The sequence below is a fragment of the Falco rusticolus genome, chromosome 3 (genome assembly GCF_015220075.1).
Source record: "Falco rusticolus isolate bFalRus1 chromosome 3, bFalRus1.pri, whole genome shotgun sequence".
In the NCBI taxonomy this organism is placed as follows: domain Eukaryota; kingdom Metazoa; phylum Chordata; class Aves; order Falconiformes; family Falconidae; genus Falco; species Falco rusticolus.
The window spans coordinates 109,298,099-109,315,635 of record NC_051189.1 but is presented as its reverse complement, the minus strand read 5'-3'; the positions used below and the strand labels follow the sequence as shown (position 1 = coordinate 109,315,635).

Sequence of the window (17,537 nt, the reverse complement as noted above, 5' to 3'; positions counted from 1 at the left end):
GCCTCCCAACCAGCGGCGGCCAGCTCCGCGCCGCCGCCCAATCACCGGGAGGCCGCCCTGACCCCGCGCGGCCGCCGTACGGAAGATGGCGGCGGGGCCCGGCCCGGCCCGGCCCGCTCCCACCCCGGCCCGGCGCAGGAACAGACCCCAAAATGGCGCTGTCGGACCGTTTATTGGGGGTAACCGGGCGCGACACAACGCGGCGGCTGCCAGCCCGCCCCGCCGCCGAGCGAGAGCCTCTCGCTGCGAAACCGGCCAGATGCGGCGCCGTCCCGCGCAGCCGGAGGCCCGGGCGCGGCGGGGTCAGAGCGGGCGGCGGCCAGCGCCGGCTTTGGCCTTGTGGCGCCTGGCGGCGGTGGGCGGCGGGGCCGGGGCCAGGGCCTGCAGGCGGAAGGGCCGGGGCAGGGGGCAGGCGCCCCCCTGAGCCCCCTGCGGCCCCGGGGTGGCTGTAAGAGAAGAGGGGGGGGCGCGGTGGGTCCCCCCGCGGGAGGCCAGAAGCGGCCTCATCCTGCGGGCGGGCCCTGCTGAGGCCAGGTGCCCAGCCTGACGCGCTCCCCTCGGGAATCGCAACGGGGGAAGGAGCGTGCGGGAGGGGACGGGCTCACCTGGGGGCCGCAGGGTCCCGCGGGCTGGCGGGGCTCGGAAGTAGCTGCTGGCGATGGCCTCGCTGCCGCTCCTGCTCAGCACCAGCTTGTAGCGGTCCTGCTCAGGCTGCGAGCGTGCAACGGCGTCAGCAGCGCACGGGGCAGAAATGGGATAAATAGGAATAGAAAATAAAAGAGAACCGCGCCGTACCGCTGGCTCGCCGCGCTGGGCCGGGGGGCTCCGTCGGGCGGGTGTGGGCTCTGGCAGGGCAGGAACTGCTGCGGGAAGAGACGGGCGTTACGGGCTTGTCACCTCCAGCACAACTAACGCACTCCCCGATCCCCAGCACCACAGAGATTCCCCAGGGATTTGTACCGCAGAGATTCCCTAAGGATCCATACCCATCTTCGTGTTAGATGACATTACTCAAACTTTCTAAATAAACTTTCTGTACACGGGAGGCTTTACAAACGAGCACAGCCCACCCGCCATCTGCCGAGCCATGCGCCCACCACCGAGACGCTCTTACCTGCAGGCAGGCGTGTTTTTTGAATGACGGGCTCTGGAATTTTCCAGCAGCCAGTTTCCTCGTCCCAGACGGATTCGCACTTGACCTTTTCCAGGTTGCTGTAGTTGCAGTCACGCCGGACGAGGGACTGCACCTGATCCAGCAGTTGCTGGAAGAGCATCACGTCTCGCTCCAGGCGGCGGATGGTGCTGAGGTAATCGATCTTTTCCAGCTCAAACTCCGACTGCAGATCTTTGATCTCAGTCTCAGCAGCCCGCAGCTGGGACATAAAACCAAAATAAATCATTAGGATTGTGAAGGAGAGCGAGCAATTATTACTGTGAGTACAGGCAGAGGGACGGAAGGACACAAAAGCATGAATATTTGGGTAGATTTCTAATTTATAGTTCAGAATTAGGATGTGATTTGTGTCGAGAGATTATTCCACATCTGTTTTAATGAAAGATTTCTTGCGTCTCCCCACAGCGCCGAGTCTTTGAACAGACATGAAGTTACTCTTACTAGCACGGTCTGTGCCCAGTGATAACAAACCCTTGGGAGTTCCTAACGCGGATGAAAAGGTGCAATATTTCTGCCGTACCCTAAATACAGAAATAAAACACATTCTTAAATGTGCGGTTCAGCATTGCACGCACACACACACACACAGATTTTTTTGGAAGCTCGTCTGATTCTGCCCCGCCTCAGCAGAGCAAAACTGATTTGCAAGTGTGCCTAAAATCCAAAAGCATTGCTTTTACAGATATATATATTTAATTTCCTCCTACCCCCCCCCCCCCCTTTCACGCTGTAATTTCTCCCTGAGACCCCGGCGTGACGCTGGGGCGGCCGGAGCAGAGGAGGCTGTGCAGTAGGTTGTGTAGGTCAGCAGCGGGAGTCACATCCCCTCCCGACACCAGCCCTGACAATGAGCCCAGCCTTGAAACCAGGTGGGGGTTGGGGGTTCAACACCTTAATTGACCACCTCGAGGGCTGCTGCGTCTGGAATGTCATCAAAACGCACGTGAGCAAGCTGACAGGCATGTGTGTGAAATACTTGACGCAGCCGGAGTCATTCTTACACATACTGCCCTAAAACACCTCCTTAACCTAAAAAAACCAACAGGCACGCAGAGGAGGAAAGGGATGCTCCCAAAAGATTCCGCAGCGATAGCGGGGAGCTGCTCACCTTTTCCTGCATCTTCTCCAGAAGCTTGCTCTTGGCTCGGACCTCCTCCTGGATGGAGTCGTAGACGTTAAGCAGGACCCAGTCACTGCTGTCCTCGTTAGATTGCTGCAGGGCAGCCACCAGCTGCATCCTCCGCTCGTCCGCGTATTTTTTCCGGCGTTTATGCTTTTCTTTGAGGTCCTTGTTTTTAGCCTGCTCCCCTCCTACTACCTGTTGCTCCAGCATCTGCAGCCTGGGAAGGGCAAACGCTTCTCTTAGCTTAGCAGGACAAAGAACTGTCCACGTGAGCACGGAGGACACACGTCCCCACCTCACCAACATCTGGGGAGACACCAGAAAACATCCAGAAAACGGTGATTTCTGATGAGATTTGCTGCCCTGAGTAATCGTGGAAAATTCTACTTTTATTAAGTTTCTGTCATAAATACTCCTGTGGATGCAAGGCAGCGTGTGTGTTATTGTGTCAACAGGTGTGTCTGGAAATCTGTATCTACGCTCCCAGAACTCTTTTTTTAAAAGCCCTGTTTTGTGAAATTTACATTTAAATTCTTATTGAAATATACATTGACTATAGCACCATATTTCAATTCTTACTTCTTGTTTTGAAAGACTCTCAAAGCAAACACAAAAAAAAATGCCCAAATGACACAAAGAAATATTTTAAGTGGTGGATATGGGAGGGGTAGAGTGGGAAGCCATAGCACGGTCTCCTGGGGGCTGTATCGGGTGGGGTGATGACTTCGTGAGCTCAGCGTTGCTGTTTGGTGCTGGCCCGGACCCCTGTTTGAAATCGAGCTCAGCTCAGGGCTGTGCCACGCAGCCCCGCGTGCTCCGGCACGGCAATAAAGCCCAGCTCCGGAGCCATTCGCTTTGCACAGGGATCTGCAGCAGAGCAGGCGGCTCGGTTGGCCAGCACTGGCTCACGATGGAAAAAATCCCACCACTGATAAACCCTCTGCTGATAACAGCCTCTTAATTAGCTTCAAACCCAGCTGAAACAGCTCCTTCTCCACCAGAGGTGACCTGCTATTCTTTACTGCACTTGCCAAGTAGCCTTCAGTTTTGTTTGTTTCATGACGCACTTGAATCCTTGCGCTGCTGAGCGTGTCAGAGATCTCACAGCTGTCCCCTGACGGGTAAAGCTTTTAACAGGCGGCTTTGAAAACCCCCAAACCCTCCTGCCTAATCTGCAGAGAACTGTGATTCTAACAATGTAATTAGAAGTGCATTTGTCACTTGTTTGTCATGAAAGGGAACACTGCAATAGGACTATTAAGAGTTGCTGTATAGTCAAAACGAATGGTTTCTTCGGAGACCTCTCCATTAACAGACAGAACTGCCCACAAATTACAGATGCTGCTAATCTCAATGTCTTAATAGCTCCTTTTTCAGCTGGGTGAGGCCCAACAGAGCAAGCATGTGCCACAGGAGCTCACCAGAAAGCTGATTGGTTGAGAACCACAGAACTTTTCAGAATCAAACCCGATCATCCACATTATATCTTACACTCAGCATTTCTGATTTTTATATAATTCCACGCAATAGAGTAAAAGAGAGAAATCGGCAGAATGTGCTTGAAGCGTTATTTCTGAAAGAGCCCAGAAGTTCTGATACACTGTGCTGTACTCTGACTTCAAGACAAGATGCCTCTGAGACAGGGCCTGGTGTGAGTCTCGAGCCTGCACCCCTCACATCCCAGCCCCGTGCTCCAGCCCCTGGGCTAACGCTGCCCCTGCAGTGAGGTTACTGGGAAATGCTGATGCCAATTCCGGCTGATGTCTTGCAAACATTGTCAGATGCGTGAGTGAGGGGCAAAAGTGCCCTCGATGACAAGGGAGAGTCGTGGAGGACACGCTGTGCTCCATCCACGCAGTGAGCCGCAGGAAGGCCTGCTGCCTTACTTGTACTGACAGGAGAGGGCTCCGCGTGCCCTGCAAGAGCTTTCTTCCAAGAGGAAAAGGAGGTCGCCTCCATAACCTCTTTGGGCACACAAGTTCTTTCAGCAACTGCCAGACTCAACTTCATAAATTCCTCATAAATTAAAGCTGCAAAAAGCCAGAGAAGGAAGAGACTTCCCTGCCTACAGATCTAGGATTTGTTACCAGGAGAGCATGCTTTTTTGCATCCACGTCTGCTGATACAGACACCTCCAGAGTTTTCTCTCATAATTCTGGCATTTGGCATCATCAAATGCCACATGTAACAAGTATTTATCTGCCCAAATAGGACAAAGGTAATTTGGGGGTAAAGAATACATGCCTGCCTAGCTTTGTACTGCGCTGACCTGACAGCTGAAGCTCAACAGCTGTAATAACAGAAGAACAGGGTTGCATGTGTTGTAAGCAGCGCCCAGGGGGCGGTTAGCAGGAGCAGCGTGGTCACTGACCTGGCCAGCACCTGCTGCTGGTCTGCAGGCAATGCAATCCCCTCTGCGCCAGCCCCCTCTGCTCCAGCACTCCCCCTGCTCACACCGCAGGCATCCGGGACAGTCCGAAGTGCTTCTGGGCCCTGAGGACAAGAGGAAACCAAAGGCTGCAGCTCTGAAAACACGCAGCGAGAGTACCAGGATAGGTGAAGGGTAACACTCCCCACTTGGGTTTATGCCACCGTGGGGGGAGAAGTAGCTTTAGAGGGTACCTGGGCTGATGTTGGTCCTTCCCCTGCTGTAGCGTCTACAGGCAGAGGTATCATGTCAGGAGTAGTTTCAGTCCTCACAGCAGCTGAAGAGTAAAAGAGAAAATAACCACAGTGTCAGCAATGACCTCTGCAAAACTAGAGCATAAATCTGTGAAAACATCAAAGTCTTCACCAAAAGCCAAGAACTCTGTGTCTGAAAGGAAAAACCCTGTTATTTACCTTCTTGCTGGTCACTACAAGCCATTAAAGACCCAGAGGGCAGATCAGGTACAGAACGCAGATTTTACAGGGTTTGGAGAGCCTGGGTCCTCATGTTCATGCACAAATAACCTATTTCCAGAGGCTGGGGGGGTGCACGTTTGTAATGGGGGGGGAAGGGGGGGAGCTCTCATCTTAGAAAGTGATAGCATCAAAAATGAAGAATGTAGGTTCAAGAATTAATATTGGGCAATAAGTGCTGTACAAGCACATTGCCAAATATGCTCTGAGGCGCTGTGGAAGTATAAATGAAAAGCAGCAATGAAGAGAAGAGCTGGCAACAGTTTATAGGTATGCGAGAGGAATAACCACCCTCCAGCAAAGCGATGGTGGTGATAATCCACCGGGAGACCAAGGGCTGCATTGCATTTGCATGTGCTGAAAGAGACTGCTGCAGCCACCGCAGCCACCCTTGTCCTGGGCATGCGAGCTGTGCAAAGCCAACCGGCTCAAGACCAGTCACATCTGTAGCTCAGACCTCTGGTTGAGAGAAACGCTGCCCCAGGTCAGAAGAAACAGCTACATGGGCAAAAATTGCATTTCATGGCCTCAGGGCTTACAGGGTAGAGCCAGGCTGGTCCTGACAGGGAAAAGAAACCAGGGAAATAGAGAAGAGGACAAAACGGGGACAGAGTCCTAGGAAGGGTCCAGGAGAGCCAGAGCCTCCTGTCAATAAGGGAGGGCCGAAAGCAGGGACTGCTGTTGCTGCCAGGTAGCGCTCACTGCAGTAGCAGTCACTGCTGCTTTAAAGGCTGCAGTGGCTGCCACAAGTCATGCTTTGCAAAAGCAGCCTGCATCTGTGGTCAGGGAGCCCTCAGCCTGCGCTGCAGCCTCCACCTGCCTCATCCACACCTGCTTCCTTCCTGAGGTTCTCCTCTAGAGCAGACAGCTTCAGATTGTAGTGATGCCTCAGGCTGCTGATGTCCTCTTCGAGGCGGGCCCGGGACGCCTGCTCTGCTTCGTAGCTGGCCTTTAGCTGGGCCAGCTTCTCTTCGTACTCCTGAAAGGCACAGCAGACAGCCTGACGCAACAGCCCCCTGACCCTACACAAGGTCACATCTAGGTCCGCTCTAGGTCACTTCTTGTGTCCACCCCAATAAAACCCGACCGATCTTGTATCCGTTGACTTTTCCTGTGATTTAAGTCAGCATGGTGTTGATGGAAGGTGACTAGCCTAGAAACCACTGTCTTGGGTGGCTGTGGTGCCCTGGGAGGGGATTGTGAAAAGTAAGGAGAGCACTTTATTTCTTTCTGCCCCCTAACTCCTCATTCCTCCTCCTGGCTTCCTATCCCCTCTTTATCTTCATCCTTGTACTGTTCCTAACACCTTTGACTACCACTTTCCTACTCCCTCTTTCTCCCTCCTCTGACAGGTAGAATCTATGTTTCACATGGAGTGTGAAAAATTCTTCTTGGGAATCCATATCAATTCATCTCCAGAGAGGTGGGAACCATGCTGAGAGACAGTGCCATTGTAAATAAGGCCTCCACCAACACATGTCCTGTCCACAGGAGAAGCCCAAGGACCAAAAATTAGGAAGAGAAGCATTCCAAAAAGGCTGAACCACACAGCCCTATACCATATTTGTAATGATCATTATAAAAACCCACAAGCCTTAGTCAAAGACAGTATGGGATACCCCCTCCTGACTTACTTCTCTGATGAGCTGCTTCTCTGCTTCAAGATCTAACTGGGGTTTGAGGGGAGCTGGCTTCTCTGCCAGGTGAGCAGTCTCAGCAGGTAGAAGCCCTACAAAGCAAAGCAGAAATAAAAATCACTCACAATTACTGGGTGGGATTGTCTGTAGAATGCCTGGAAACAGAACAAAGAACCTGGCTGCCAGCAAAGAACACCGTAATCCTTGTGCTCCTTCAAGCTGCACTCACGTGCCAGCATCTGCGCTGCCAAAACGCCCACTGGCCTGAGACTCCATAGGTGTGGGGAGAAAAGGAGTGAGCGCTGAGCCAAAGGGGAGAGGTTTAAGCTTCAGGTATACAAAATATAAATCTAATCTCTTTCGAGAAATAACAGGAGACTTGTTTCCAGGGCTGTGCTAACAGATTTGCAAGATAAAAAGACACTGGGAAGGAGATGAAAGGTGCAACGAAATTGCCTTCTTTCTTCACAGCTGTTACTGAAAGGTGGCAGAAGGGGTGGGGGAAACGATCTTACAGCCTTATTCCTCTGCTGAAAGTTGCCCTTTTTTGGGGGATAATTCTCAAAAGGTGATGAGCTCCCCAAAGACTGCTCTTACCCATTTGTTCCCACATTTGCTATTCCTACTTCACAGCAAAGACCGAGTCTGCTGGGGCTGGGCTGAACCCTGAGCGGACAGTGCTGCTCTCTGTAAGCAGTGCCATCAGCAGGGCAAAACTTTTCTTGGACTGTCAAAAGCTCACAGGGTAGGAGAACAGGGGCTAAATGCTACCTTAAAAAAATATATAATATATATTTAATAAAGAATTTTACATCATTATTTCTTTCACAGCTCATTTTTGCTCTGCCAGCCAAAACCTCTCTTCTGTGACTGACCAAATTGTAGCCAGAACAATCAAGGGGAATTAAGGATTTGAATCTCATCAGCATTTTCTAGCAGGATTTGTCATAACTGAAAATATGGGATAATTGAGATGGTCTTTACCAGTGGAATAAGGTCGATTTGGCAACGGTGAAAGAAAAGTCTGTTACCAGAATGCGGACCTCTTCCTCCAACAGGTAAGGGAAAGGTTGAGGTGAAATCCAGTGAGCATTTTATGTGTAAAAACCTCTTTTTTTCTGTCAAAGATAAAACATCTCTGCAGCCACAAGGGCCCTCCTACCTGACGAGTTATTCGCACCCATCTGTTCAGCTAGAATGGCTTTCAGCTTCTTAATCTCCTCCTGATACTCCCTCAGCAGAGCATCCTTGGGGTCCTCGTTGATACAGGGCTTGTTCTTGATGTTTTTCGCTCGATTAGCATAGCGCAAAGTACTGAGGCTTTCATCATAATTGTTATCAGCCGGAGACAAGCACGCTACCATCAGGGTCTTGGTATTCCCTCCAAGGGAGTCTTGTAGCAGCCTGGTCAGCTTTGAGTCTCGGTAGGGGATGTGTCTACACCTGCCGTCGACCAGGGCCGAGATGACATTGCCCAGGGCCGAGAGGGAGAGGTTGATTTTGGTGGCCTCTTTGAGCCGCTCCCCTGTGGCTCCAGTTTTCGACTGTCTCTCGCTTCCTGCCAGATCCACTAAATTGAGTTTTGCAGCCCTAAGGTGGTCCTGCCCTCGCCCATCTGCAAGCAAATAATTCCAGGTTGGGCTCTAAGAGAAAGCATCTTAACAGTCAAGAACCAGGACTCCCTTAGAATCACATTCCATTTCAAGCCCTGTTCTTTGTCTGCATTTGAGGCCCACCTCCCTTAAGTAAATAAATATCTAGTTAATCGTAGAACTACATGTCTTAGTGCTTTCCTGAACAAGATCCTGCACAGTAAAAACTCATGCCTGTTCTTACTCACCCAGTGAGCTCTGAGCACACACACCCATACACCCCCTCCACATATTTCCACAGTGTTTACAATTTCACACAAAGCCCTCTACAAGTAATGAGGTCAGACTGTGAGTTTATAGAACTTTTTTCCTCCTCAGATTGTTTTGTGAAGTTAAACAATGTCTGGCAAATGGAGAGAAACAAGGGAGGAAGCAGAAAATGAGAAGTCAACGAGCAGTAACTGGAGCAGGGCTAGTTAGCACAGACTAAATAGGATGTCACGTAGGCATTCAGGGATCCTGGAGAGACAGGCAGGAAGGTTACCTCTACAGGCTACCGCGGAAAGGCTGGAGTAGACACTAGGTTTGGAAACAGTTTTTGCATGAAGTCCCAAACTACAGCTTCTCTCAAGACTAGAACCCCACCTACCCTAATCAAGGGACATATATTCGAGACGTTTCTTGCTGTGCTTCAAAAGAAAAAGCACATCCTATCAGATACCACCAAGGTCCACCATCTGATTCGAACGTTCAAGAAGCCCAGGAGATCTCCCCTCTGGCCCACACAGCTGTCAAACTGCACCCTGACTCAGCATGCAGGCATGCTCAGCAACATCTGCTCCTCCTCAATGCATGACATTCTCAATGACAAAGTAAAATGAAGGAACGCAGGCAAGAAATGGGGAAACCGCAAGAAACTGGGACTGTGCTCAGCCCGAGCCACCCTGATGTGGAGATGGTCCCAGTGAGTGAGGAGTCGGACCCAGTGAGCTGGTGCCATCCCCATCGTAACGCTTTAAGGCAAGAGAAGACGTGAGCTGAAAGCTAACAGCCAGCTCCCCAGCTACCTGGATGCTCACCTCACGCACACAATATCTGCTTTCTGACCTGCATTTTGAGGCTGGATTAACACGATGACACAAGTTCCCTGTGACAGAGAGCGAGTGCCTCTGGTCACTTTAGGAATCCCTTAATTTCGCTGCCTACATACTTTCCCAGCCTCAGGCAGAGCAAAGCATTGGACAAGCATTCCCAAATCACAGGCTATGTCCTAAGCACCAGACCACACTCTTGAATGTCCATATCCCAATCTTTCCTTAAGATTGCAACTCAAATTCAAGGGAACAGCTCCTTCAGCACTCCAAGTGCAGAAAGCATCAAGGTTTTAACAGTCTGCCCTTTTCCAGGCAGACTTCTACAAAACTGAGCCTTGAAATTAGTCAGTTCAGATTTATGGCTGTGGACAATACCTTACCACGAGCAACGAATAATCTGATGCATGGGGGAAAAGTTAAAAGTTCACAGGTAAACACTGAAAAAATCTAAAATCTGTTGCCCCAGGATATTTCCCCAGTTACAGCAACAGATTAACTGTGGAACTTCACATTTGCCACTGAACAAACTTGTTTCACTCCAGATCTTTCTGGTGTGTCAAGACATGGGAGAACTGGGGGAAAAAAATCCAGATGGAGCTTAAATAGAGCACCCTCTCACCATCTTTTCTGAGTGCTGGGGTGAGTGGAGAGTCACAAAAAGTAGGTTTTCTAACCTTTTCCCCGCCTTCCCCCAGTTTATGTAAACACTGACAGGCAATTAAAAAGTTGTTTCGGTTCCTGCCAGTCTTTTTACCCAGGGAGGCTGTTTGCTTCGACCTCGGAGCTTAGCAGTTTAGTTTCCGTGGTGTAACAAGGTCCCCAGACTCTTGCTAAGAAGCCTGTCGCAGACCAAAAGTCTGGCCCATCTAATTTTTGCACACCCCATCAGCCAGTGCTGGTGGCATAAGCACATCTTCCTCATTAACAAACCAATCCCTGAGCAAAATGTAAAGGTATCAAACATTTGCTACTCTAAACACAGTAAAAATACTGATGGTAACTTGCGCACGTCAAGCATCTCCAGCCAAAGAACCCAATATTTGCCATAATTCTTGAATCTGTTACTCAAACAAACAAACAAACAAACAAAAAAAAGAGAGTAATTTTAGTCCACATAATTACAAAGAGATCCTTTAAAATATCAACTCACTGTAAATTATAATTTACTACAGGGTCAACTGGAAAATAAGTATGAACTTCTCCACGTACCCCTTCGTGAAGCCTAAAGATGACAACATAAATACCAACTTCATTAACTATTTCAACTAATGATTACCCTAGTAGACATCCAGTTATGGGGATTGTGCCAAAACCCTCAGCTTTCTCCTCAAATATTCCAGCTGTCTTCCATTTAATTGCCAAGACTGCAAGTTTCCCCACCTCCCATCCTGTTCCATGTAACAAGTTTTCAAATAATTAAATTAGAGAAATAGTTTCAGGCTAGATTAAGAGCCCTGAACCAATCTGGAACACAAAAGAGAAGTGTAAATACTTTTTTCCTTTTTAGGATTAAAGTTGGGATTTTATAGACCCACATGATGCAAGGATTAGCATCCACTGGCTGTGTTAATTGAGAAGTTCCCAAGATACCACCACCACCACCATCATTCTGGATAGAGGAAAATGACCTCACCAACACCTAGAACCACAGCTGAGGAAGGCTTTGTGTAACATTCCCCACGACTGGAAGAGCTCAAGAAAATGAAGGCAAAGCTGTTCACAGCCGCAGCTGGCGTCAAGGACTAGACAGAATACAGGAGACTTAATTCCTTTCTTAGTCCCAGAAAAAAACCCTCTCCAGGTCTGTGTTCAGACCCAGTGAAGCAACCTTATCAGCTAAAGAAACATCAGTGGGAATGAGATACTTCAGAAAGGAAAAACAGTCACTAAAACATTACTAAGGGATTCTTTTATTCCATATTTAAAAGATGTGCCCCATGGTTAAGCTCAATGAAGGAACTGTTGGGTGAAATGATCTGACGTGGATTATAAAGGAGATCAGACAAGTTTCTCCAGGCTGTACAACACCTGAACTCCAAGCCATCGGATGGGCTGTGAGATTTAGCCCCCTTTGGTGGAAATAAAGGTTTGAGAAGATAAAGGAATGGAAGGATAATTAAATATGTTCCCAGTCTGAGTGCAGGACATTTCTCTCCCAAGGGGGAATCGAGGAGGGAAAAAAAGAAAAAAACACACCAAAAAACCCAAATGGCTTTGAACACTCAGCCGTTTCACACTGTGAAGAACGTGCATGTCAGGGCGTATTTCTGATTTCTACTAGACCTAAAATCATTTAGGATCTAAGTTTAGCTGTGGGGTGACTGGTCAGACTGCACAGATTCTGCACTCTGCTAGGCCCAGGCCTGACATGGGACATCCAGCTACCTACCTACGGTGTAGATTTCCATATTGACAGTAAAGATGGAGTGGGAGCGGGAAGAGTCCTTATTCATGAGGGTATATCCCACTGCTCGGTTTCTCCAGCCTGTCTCCATGATCTGCTCACACTGTACCACGCTGTGCACGGTGTGCAGGGAGAGCCCCTTCACATACACCCCTTTTTCTGGGTGCTCCTTCAGCTGCAAACAGGGACAACGTGACACAGGTTAGAACAAGACACACAGAGACTGCAGGAAGGTACTCTGGAAACTGTCCAGAAGCTTGAAGGCTACATGAGTATTGCATGTGGAGAAATTAAACTGCAGTATTGCAAAAGCTTACCTGACTGCCACTAAAAAGCCTCAATATTTCTGAAGGACGAATAAAACCACACAAAGAGAGGGAACCACCTTCATGTCTTCACAGGCAAAAAGAATTAAAAGTTTGCCGATTGATTCAGATATCTCCTAGGCCACAAGAAACCCAGCTTCTCTGTGCTGAGACACCTTCTACCTCCTTATTATTAAGCTGCATATTTTAAAAAAGTGAAATGTTTTTCACCTGTTATGGCAGGATCTCGTCAGTCATAGGGAGCTTTTTTTAAAAATCAAAGCCCAGATTCAATAGTCATAGATATTTGTTGCCGGTGCTTTGCTGAACCCCTCCGCTCTGAGAGGGCGTCTTGATCACACTGACAAAATTCCCAAAGTCATACCCATCATGCACAGGTGGGCTATAATAATTTTTTTCCAGATTAGTTCATTTTTAAGATGCTCTAAAATTCTATTCAGGCACCTGAGTAGAGACAGTGTTAAATAGCTAGCAGCATCTTTTCAGCAATTACCAATCACGCAGAAGAAAAATTTCATACAGCATGCTAGTAAACGATTGAAACATTCAAAATCTTGAATGACCCATCAAACCTACACAAAAAACACAAAACAATCAAGAGATCCCAGCACTCCTACACCAGCCCCCTCCACGCTGGGAATTTTAAATGAGATGAATTCATTTTCAACAGCTATGTTACACCCCACGTCTGCTGAGCTCATAACCAAAACTATCTTTATCATGTCAGCTGGGATATCAAGATATGGTTGTCATGACTTGGTGTCACAGAGCAACAGATACTACCACGTTTGTCAGTGTGACTTCCAAAGACGAGCATTAGTGACGCGTGCACCACAAGAAGCAATGTCAACTAGAGTGTTTGCTGTTAAAAAATCCACACAGAGCAGAAATGGCTGAAAACTAAACTTGGCAGGGTTTTAACCTTGTTCTAAAGCTGTGACCGCCCAGGATGGATCTGGTTCCAGAAACACAGCCAGACTGTTCATACACCCTGACTTCTGCCTGTGCTGTAGAACCCTGCAGCTGGACGGCTGTGTCTGAGGGTGCTGCAAGACCCTGAGGCGCACCCAGCGGAGGGCATGGCTGTTGAACTCCACGACAGCCTGACTGGGGGTGGGGGGGGATTTTCCTTGCACAGCTCCAGCAGCCCTGTTCTTCACAGGGTTTCATGCCACGGGAGGGGGTTGTGGGCTTCAGGGTCACCAAAGTCAGATGTTGAAAGGCAAAGGGACAAAGAGAAGTGGGATTTCTGGAGGAGAATTGGGGGGGCACAGAAAAGAGCAACAGGTCAGCCTGGGCTTTCTGTCTCCACAGGACTCCCTTAATGACTCGGTGGAGGCAGCAACAGGCAGCGGCTGTCACCAGTGCGACAGTGTTACCCTGGCAACTGTTCTGCCCAACTCCTGCCCTCCCAGTGCCAACCGCAGTCGTCATGGAAACCGGTGTCACTGCTGATGTGGAACAAAGGATGGGAAACTGCAGCAAGCACCTTCCAAAGCAGCGCGTCCCCTTCTCCCACCCTCCCACTCGACACGCACAGGTGAAGCACACTTGGAACATGGAACTGAGAGGGTTTTGCCTCCCTTAAAGGCAAGAACCTTTTAAAAACACATCTGCCCCGTAAGGCAGTTTGGGTCTGTGACCATTTTGGTGCGACTGTGCGGCAGATGGTGCTAGTGCCTCAGTTTTCTCCACCAGGGCAGTCCTGCAGGGAAGTAATTAGGGCAAGAGATTTGCAGCTCCCTCCAGGAATATGTGCAAAAAGATCTGCAAAGCCACCAAGAGGTAGATATTATAAAAATCAGCCCCCTGATTAGGATTTCAGGAAAGTTTACCCTCCTGTATTCCTGGAAGCTGCCTGCCTTCCTCATGCATTCCCATGGGGAGTAAGATGTGCTGTGTCCCCTCAAAAAAGAATCAGCTTTTTTTGTTTTAGACAGATAATGAGATCATCCACAGCTCCACTGGATCAGACTAAACATTTATAAGGCACAGAATCCTCCTGCTTCAGAGACAGCTGTGAGAGAAACAATATTAAGAAATTACCCCATGAGCACTTTATTCCATCCTTTATTCACACAGCTGCTGCTAAGCTACTGGCTGCTATCAAGCAGGACACACGAGACGTGTTTCTGACCAGATCCTGTTCCTTCTGCCACTAAACTTTTGCTCAAGTCTGTCAAAATCTCCTCTTGGCATCCATAACTGTAATTTCACCTTCCGGCATTCAGCTTCTGACAGAGAGTATTATTGCACTTCTGCAAGACATTCATGTTAATACCTATCTGAGAACACATTGACTCCACCTCACCTCCAACTTCTGCTTGGTATCAGCTCCCAGAAGGTCTCGTATGTCTTCGTTGTAAATCTCCAGGTAGGAAACTCTCACCAAGAACTTGGTGTTTTCAGCACACTGCACAAAAGAGGAACAATCTTTGGGTAGGGCTCAAAATGAAGGCAAGTAGGCAGCCCACATAGCTCCTCAGCGCCAGCTGGGTGCCTACCTCCCTTCAGCACTTCATCAGATCTCTTGCTGGCATCACACTCCTAGGTGTAACCACTCAACACGCTCACCACAGGGACATTCAGTCCTTCAACACCCCAAGCGTGAGTTTCTAAGTCAGCAGAGATAAGGGTGCAGCTCCTCTGACTACATACAGGCCTCAGCTTTAAGACGAGAGGCAGCGTACCCAAAAGCCTGTTCCCATTCTTGCTCCCAAGCGCAATCAGCACTCACTCCTTGGGGCAGGAGAGAAAAAGATCTTTCTAGATATCACACACTCTTAAAATGGGATCTCTTTCGCATTGCTGCCTACCTGTACGCTCTCAAAAATGTGTTCAAATGCCCTGGGTATTATGCCTTTCTGTGTAGAAGGATCCACAACTCCCTGCATGGTGAATGACTTCCCACTGCCAGTCTGGCCATAGGCAAATATGGTGCCGTTGTAGCCTTCGGTGACACCCTGGAAATGAGGAAAACCGAATAAAATAGCCGTTATCTTCACATTTTACATAACTGGAAATACATTGTCCTGATTCAGTCCCAGCTCATAAAAGGTATTTTAAAGGAAGAACTGGAAGTAAACCTCAAACTGCTACTTGATCTCCACATGCCATCAGAGTATCATAATTTAAAAATGCATTCTGCTAGCATAGAAATCAATGGCTTTTCTCTCAGAAATGGAAAACCTGAAGAAATGCAGGCGTTGAAAAGTGGAAGGGATGTTGACAACACTCAGAAGACCAGAATATTTTTGCTGCAGGGCAGAAAAATCTTATGAAATCCAGGGAGACAACTAGAATGCTAGTTGATTGTAGGGTGGCCAAAGGAATGGTCTTTAGCTTAGAATAACTTCCCCTTGGAAAGCTGGCTGAAAGAAGGCCTCACTTTCACTTGTTGCTATTTCAGAGAAGCATGGTAGGAGCAGAAAGTATTTCGATTTCTTAAGGTTTAAATAAATTAAAATAAAATAAAATAAAATAGCCTATTAATCTAATAATCTACTGCTTCAGACCCTGCCTGTTCTCATAAGCAGAAACTTCCACCTCAAAAAGATCACTAGCCATTTTATCCCTGTTTCTTTTTCTAACAAAATTGGTTTTTTGGGGGGATTAGGGTTTTTTTGCTTTGCTTGACTGATTCCCGTCTCACCCTAGCTGTTGCATTAACGAGGAAACAAACATATCCCCTCTCATTTTGCTAGTCTGTAAGAGGCTGAGGTTCCCTGTCTTCTCTAAGGTTTCTCACTAGACAGTAAACATGTCCCTAAAATCATCAGGAGTCTTGTTTGTCTCCCTTCTCCTCGCATCACTTTCCACTGCAGTTTCTGTCCAGCTACTATCTCTAGGGCCCACTCAGCAGGATTCATCCTTTGTATAAACATCCGCTCAAAACAATTAAATGTAATTCTATCCTCAGAGCTCCGCTGGCTGCTAGAAATGTTTTTCCTCTTCCCAATTTCCCAGCCTGCTGCTGGGACACTGTCGTGCTTTCCTCTGCATCCCAGGGTTACAGCTAAACTTCCTGCAGCAGCAGGCTGGGCTGCTTCTGTCCATAAATCAATTTTTATAAATTAGGGATCACCTATCCAGGGAGAACTCCTCAGCCCACGTTTGGAGCTACATGTTGGCTGTGCCTGGCTTGCTTCGGGCATCACTCACCTCCACGAGCGGGTAGGCGATCTCGTTGTAGATCTGTTCCGTGTTGTGCTCCTGGTAGTACACCCCGTCGAAGGTGAACTGCTTCGGGGGCTCCCTGGCAGCGGTGGGGTTTTGGAGGAAGCACTGGCCCCGCGTGCTCTCCATGCTTACGACCGCCTTGCAGCCGAGGGCCTTCTCGCGCTCGTTCATGGGCCGGCAGCGCACGATCACCTTCACCGCCTCCGAGGCCATTTCCCAAGGGCCAGCTCAACCCCACGCACACTCACTTGGTGGGGCTGGGGGGCATCGGGGCCGGGGTGGGCCTGTGGGAGTGCTGGGGCAAGTCTAACCCTGGGGCCTGCGCCCCCGGGTGGGGCAGAGCCCTCACCTTGCTGGGGACACTGAGGAGAAGGACCCCACCCCCACCACTTGGCATAAGGAAGGAGAGCCACAAAACGGCTGGGGGAGAAGGGGAGAGTAACGGAGGAGAAAAGCTTGGGAGGGATCAAGGGGGAGACATGGAACAAGTCTGAGGGTGAGGGTAGACCTGAGGGGGGCAGGCCTGAGGCGGGGAAGCCTGAGTGGGGCAGGCCTGAGGGGGGGCCGTGGGCAGGCAAGCCTGAGGTAACTTCGGGGAGCAGGGACAAGCCCAGGGGGGGCTGAGCGAGGGAAAACCTGAGGTGAAGCTGTGAGCGCCAGGCAAGGCTGAGGGAGCGGCGGGAAGCCCAAGGGATCAGGCTGCGAGCCCGGGCCGGGGGCTGCGGGAAGGCGGGAAGCGCCGCCCGCCCCACCGCGCATGCGCGCAGCGCCCCGACGCGGTTGCCACAGCAACGGGGCCGCGTGACGCGAGGCCCCGCCCCTCTCGCCACGTGACGGCGGGTGTGCAAGGCCGGCTGAGCAGCACGCGCACGGCTGCGCGCGGCGGGGGCACGCGTGCCTGGGGGTGCAGCTGGCGTGGGCGGGGGCACGGCCGCTGCACAAGCGTCACACCTGAGTGTGCAAGAGAGGGCATGTGCAGCTGCACAAGTGTGCAGGGGGTGCAAGAGCACGAGGGTTGGAGACTGCAGGTGCTCAGGAGCGCGGGTGCAGGAGTGCGTGCGAGTATGAGAGCACGGGCACAAATGCATGGTGCAGGTGTGTGAGTGT

General features: G+C 49.8%; 1 protein-coding gene and 1 long non-coding RNA gene across 3 annotated transcripts; one reads left to right on the top strand and one right to left on the bottom strand.

The window, feature by feature from the left end:
- The first annotated feature begins 54 nt into the window (after window positions 1–54).
- On the top strand, window positions 55–1,752 carry LOC119144392. Its single transcript, XR_005103109.1, has 3 exons — window positions 55–179; window positions 1,209–1,307; window positions 1,580–1,752. It is a non-coding gene; the product is annotated as an uncharacterized LOC119144392 (long non-coding RNA).
- On the bottom strand, window positions 658–16,672 carry KIF17 (kinesin family member 17). Of its 2 annotated transcripts, XR_005103105.1 has the most exons (12): window positions 16,413–16,672; window positions 15,068–15,214; window positions 14,563–14,664; window positions 11,911–12,100; window positions 7,998–8,450; window positions 6,833–6,927; window positions 6,030–6,177; window positions 4,920–5,002; window positions 4,669–4,790; window positions 2,283–2,514; window positions 796–1,373; window positions 658–711 (listed from the first exon to the last, which is right to left on the bottom strand). XR_005103105.1 is itself a non-coding variant. In XM_037379690.1 (11 exons), exons 1-11 carry the CDS (start codon window positions 16,641–16,643, stop codon window positions 1,050–1,052), a joined length of 2,127 nt encoding a protein of 708 aa, XP_037235587.1. In that variant the 5' UTR covers window positions 16,644–16,672; the 3' UTR covers window positions 747–1,049. The 2 variants fall into 2 exon arrangements, 1 of the variants encoding a protein (XP_037235587.1); XM_037379690.1 differs by lacking the exon at window positions 658–711 and having other exon boundaries at window positions 747–1,373.
- Window positions 16,673–17,537: the final 865 nt, after the last annotated feature.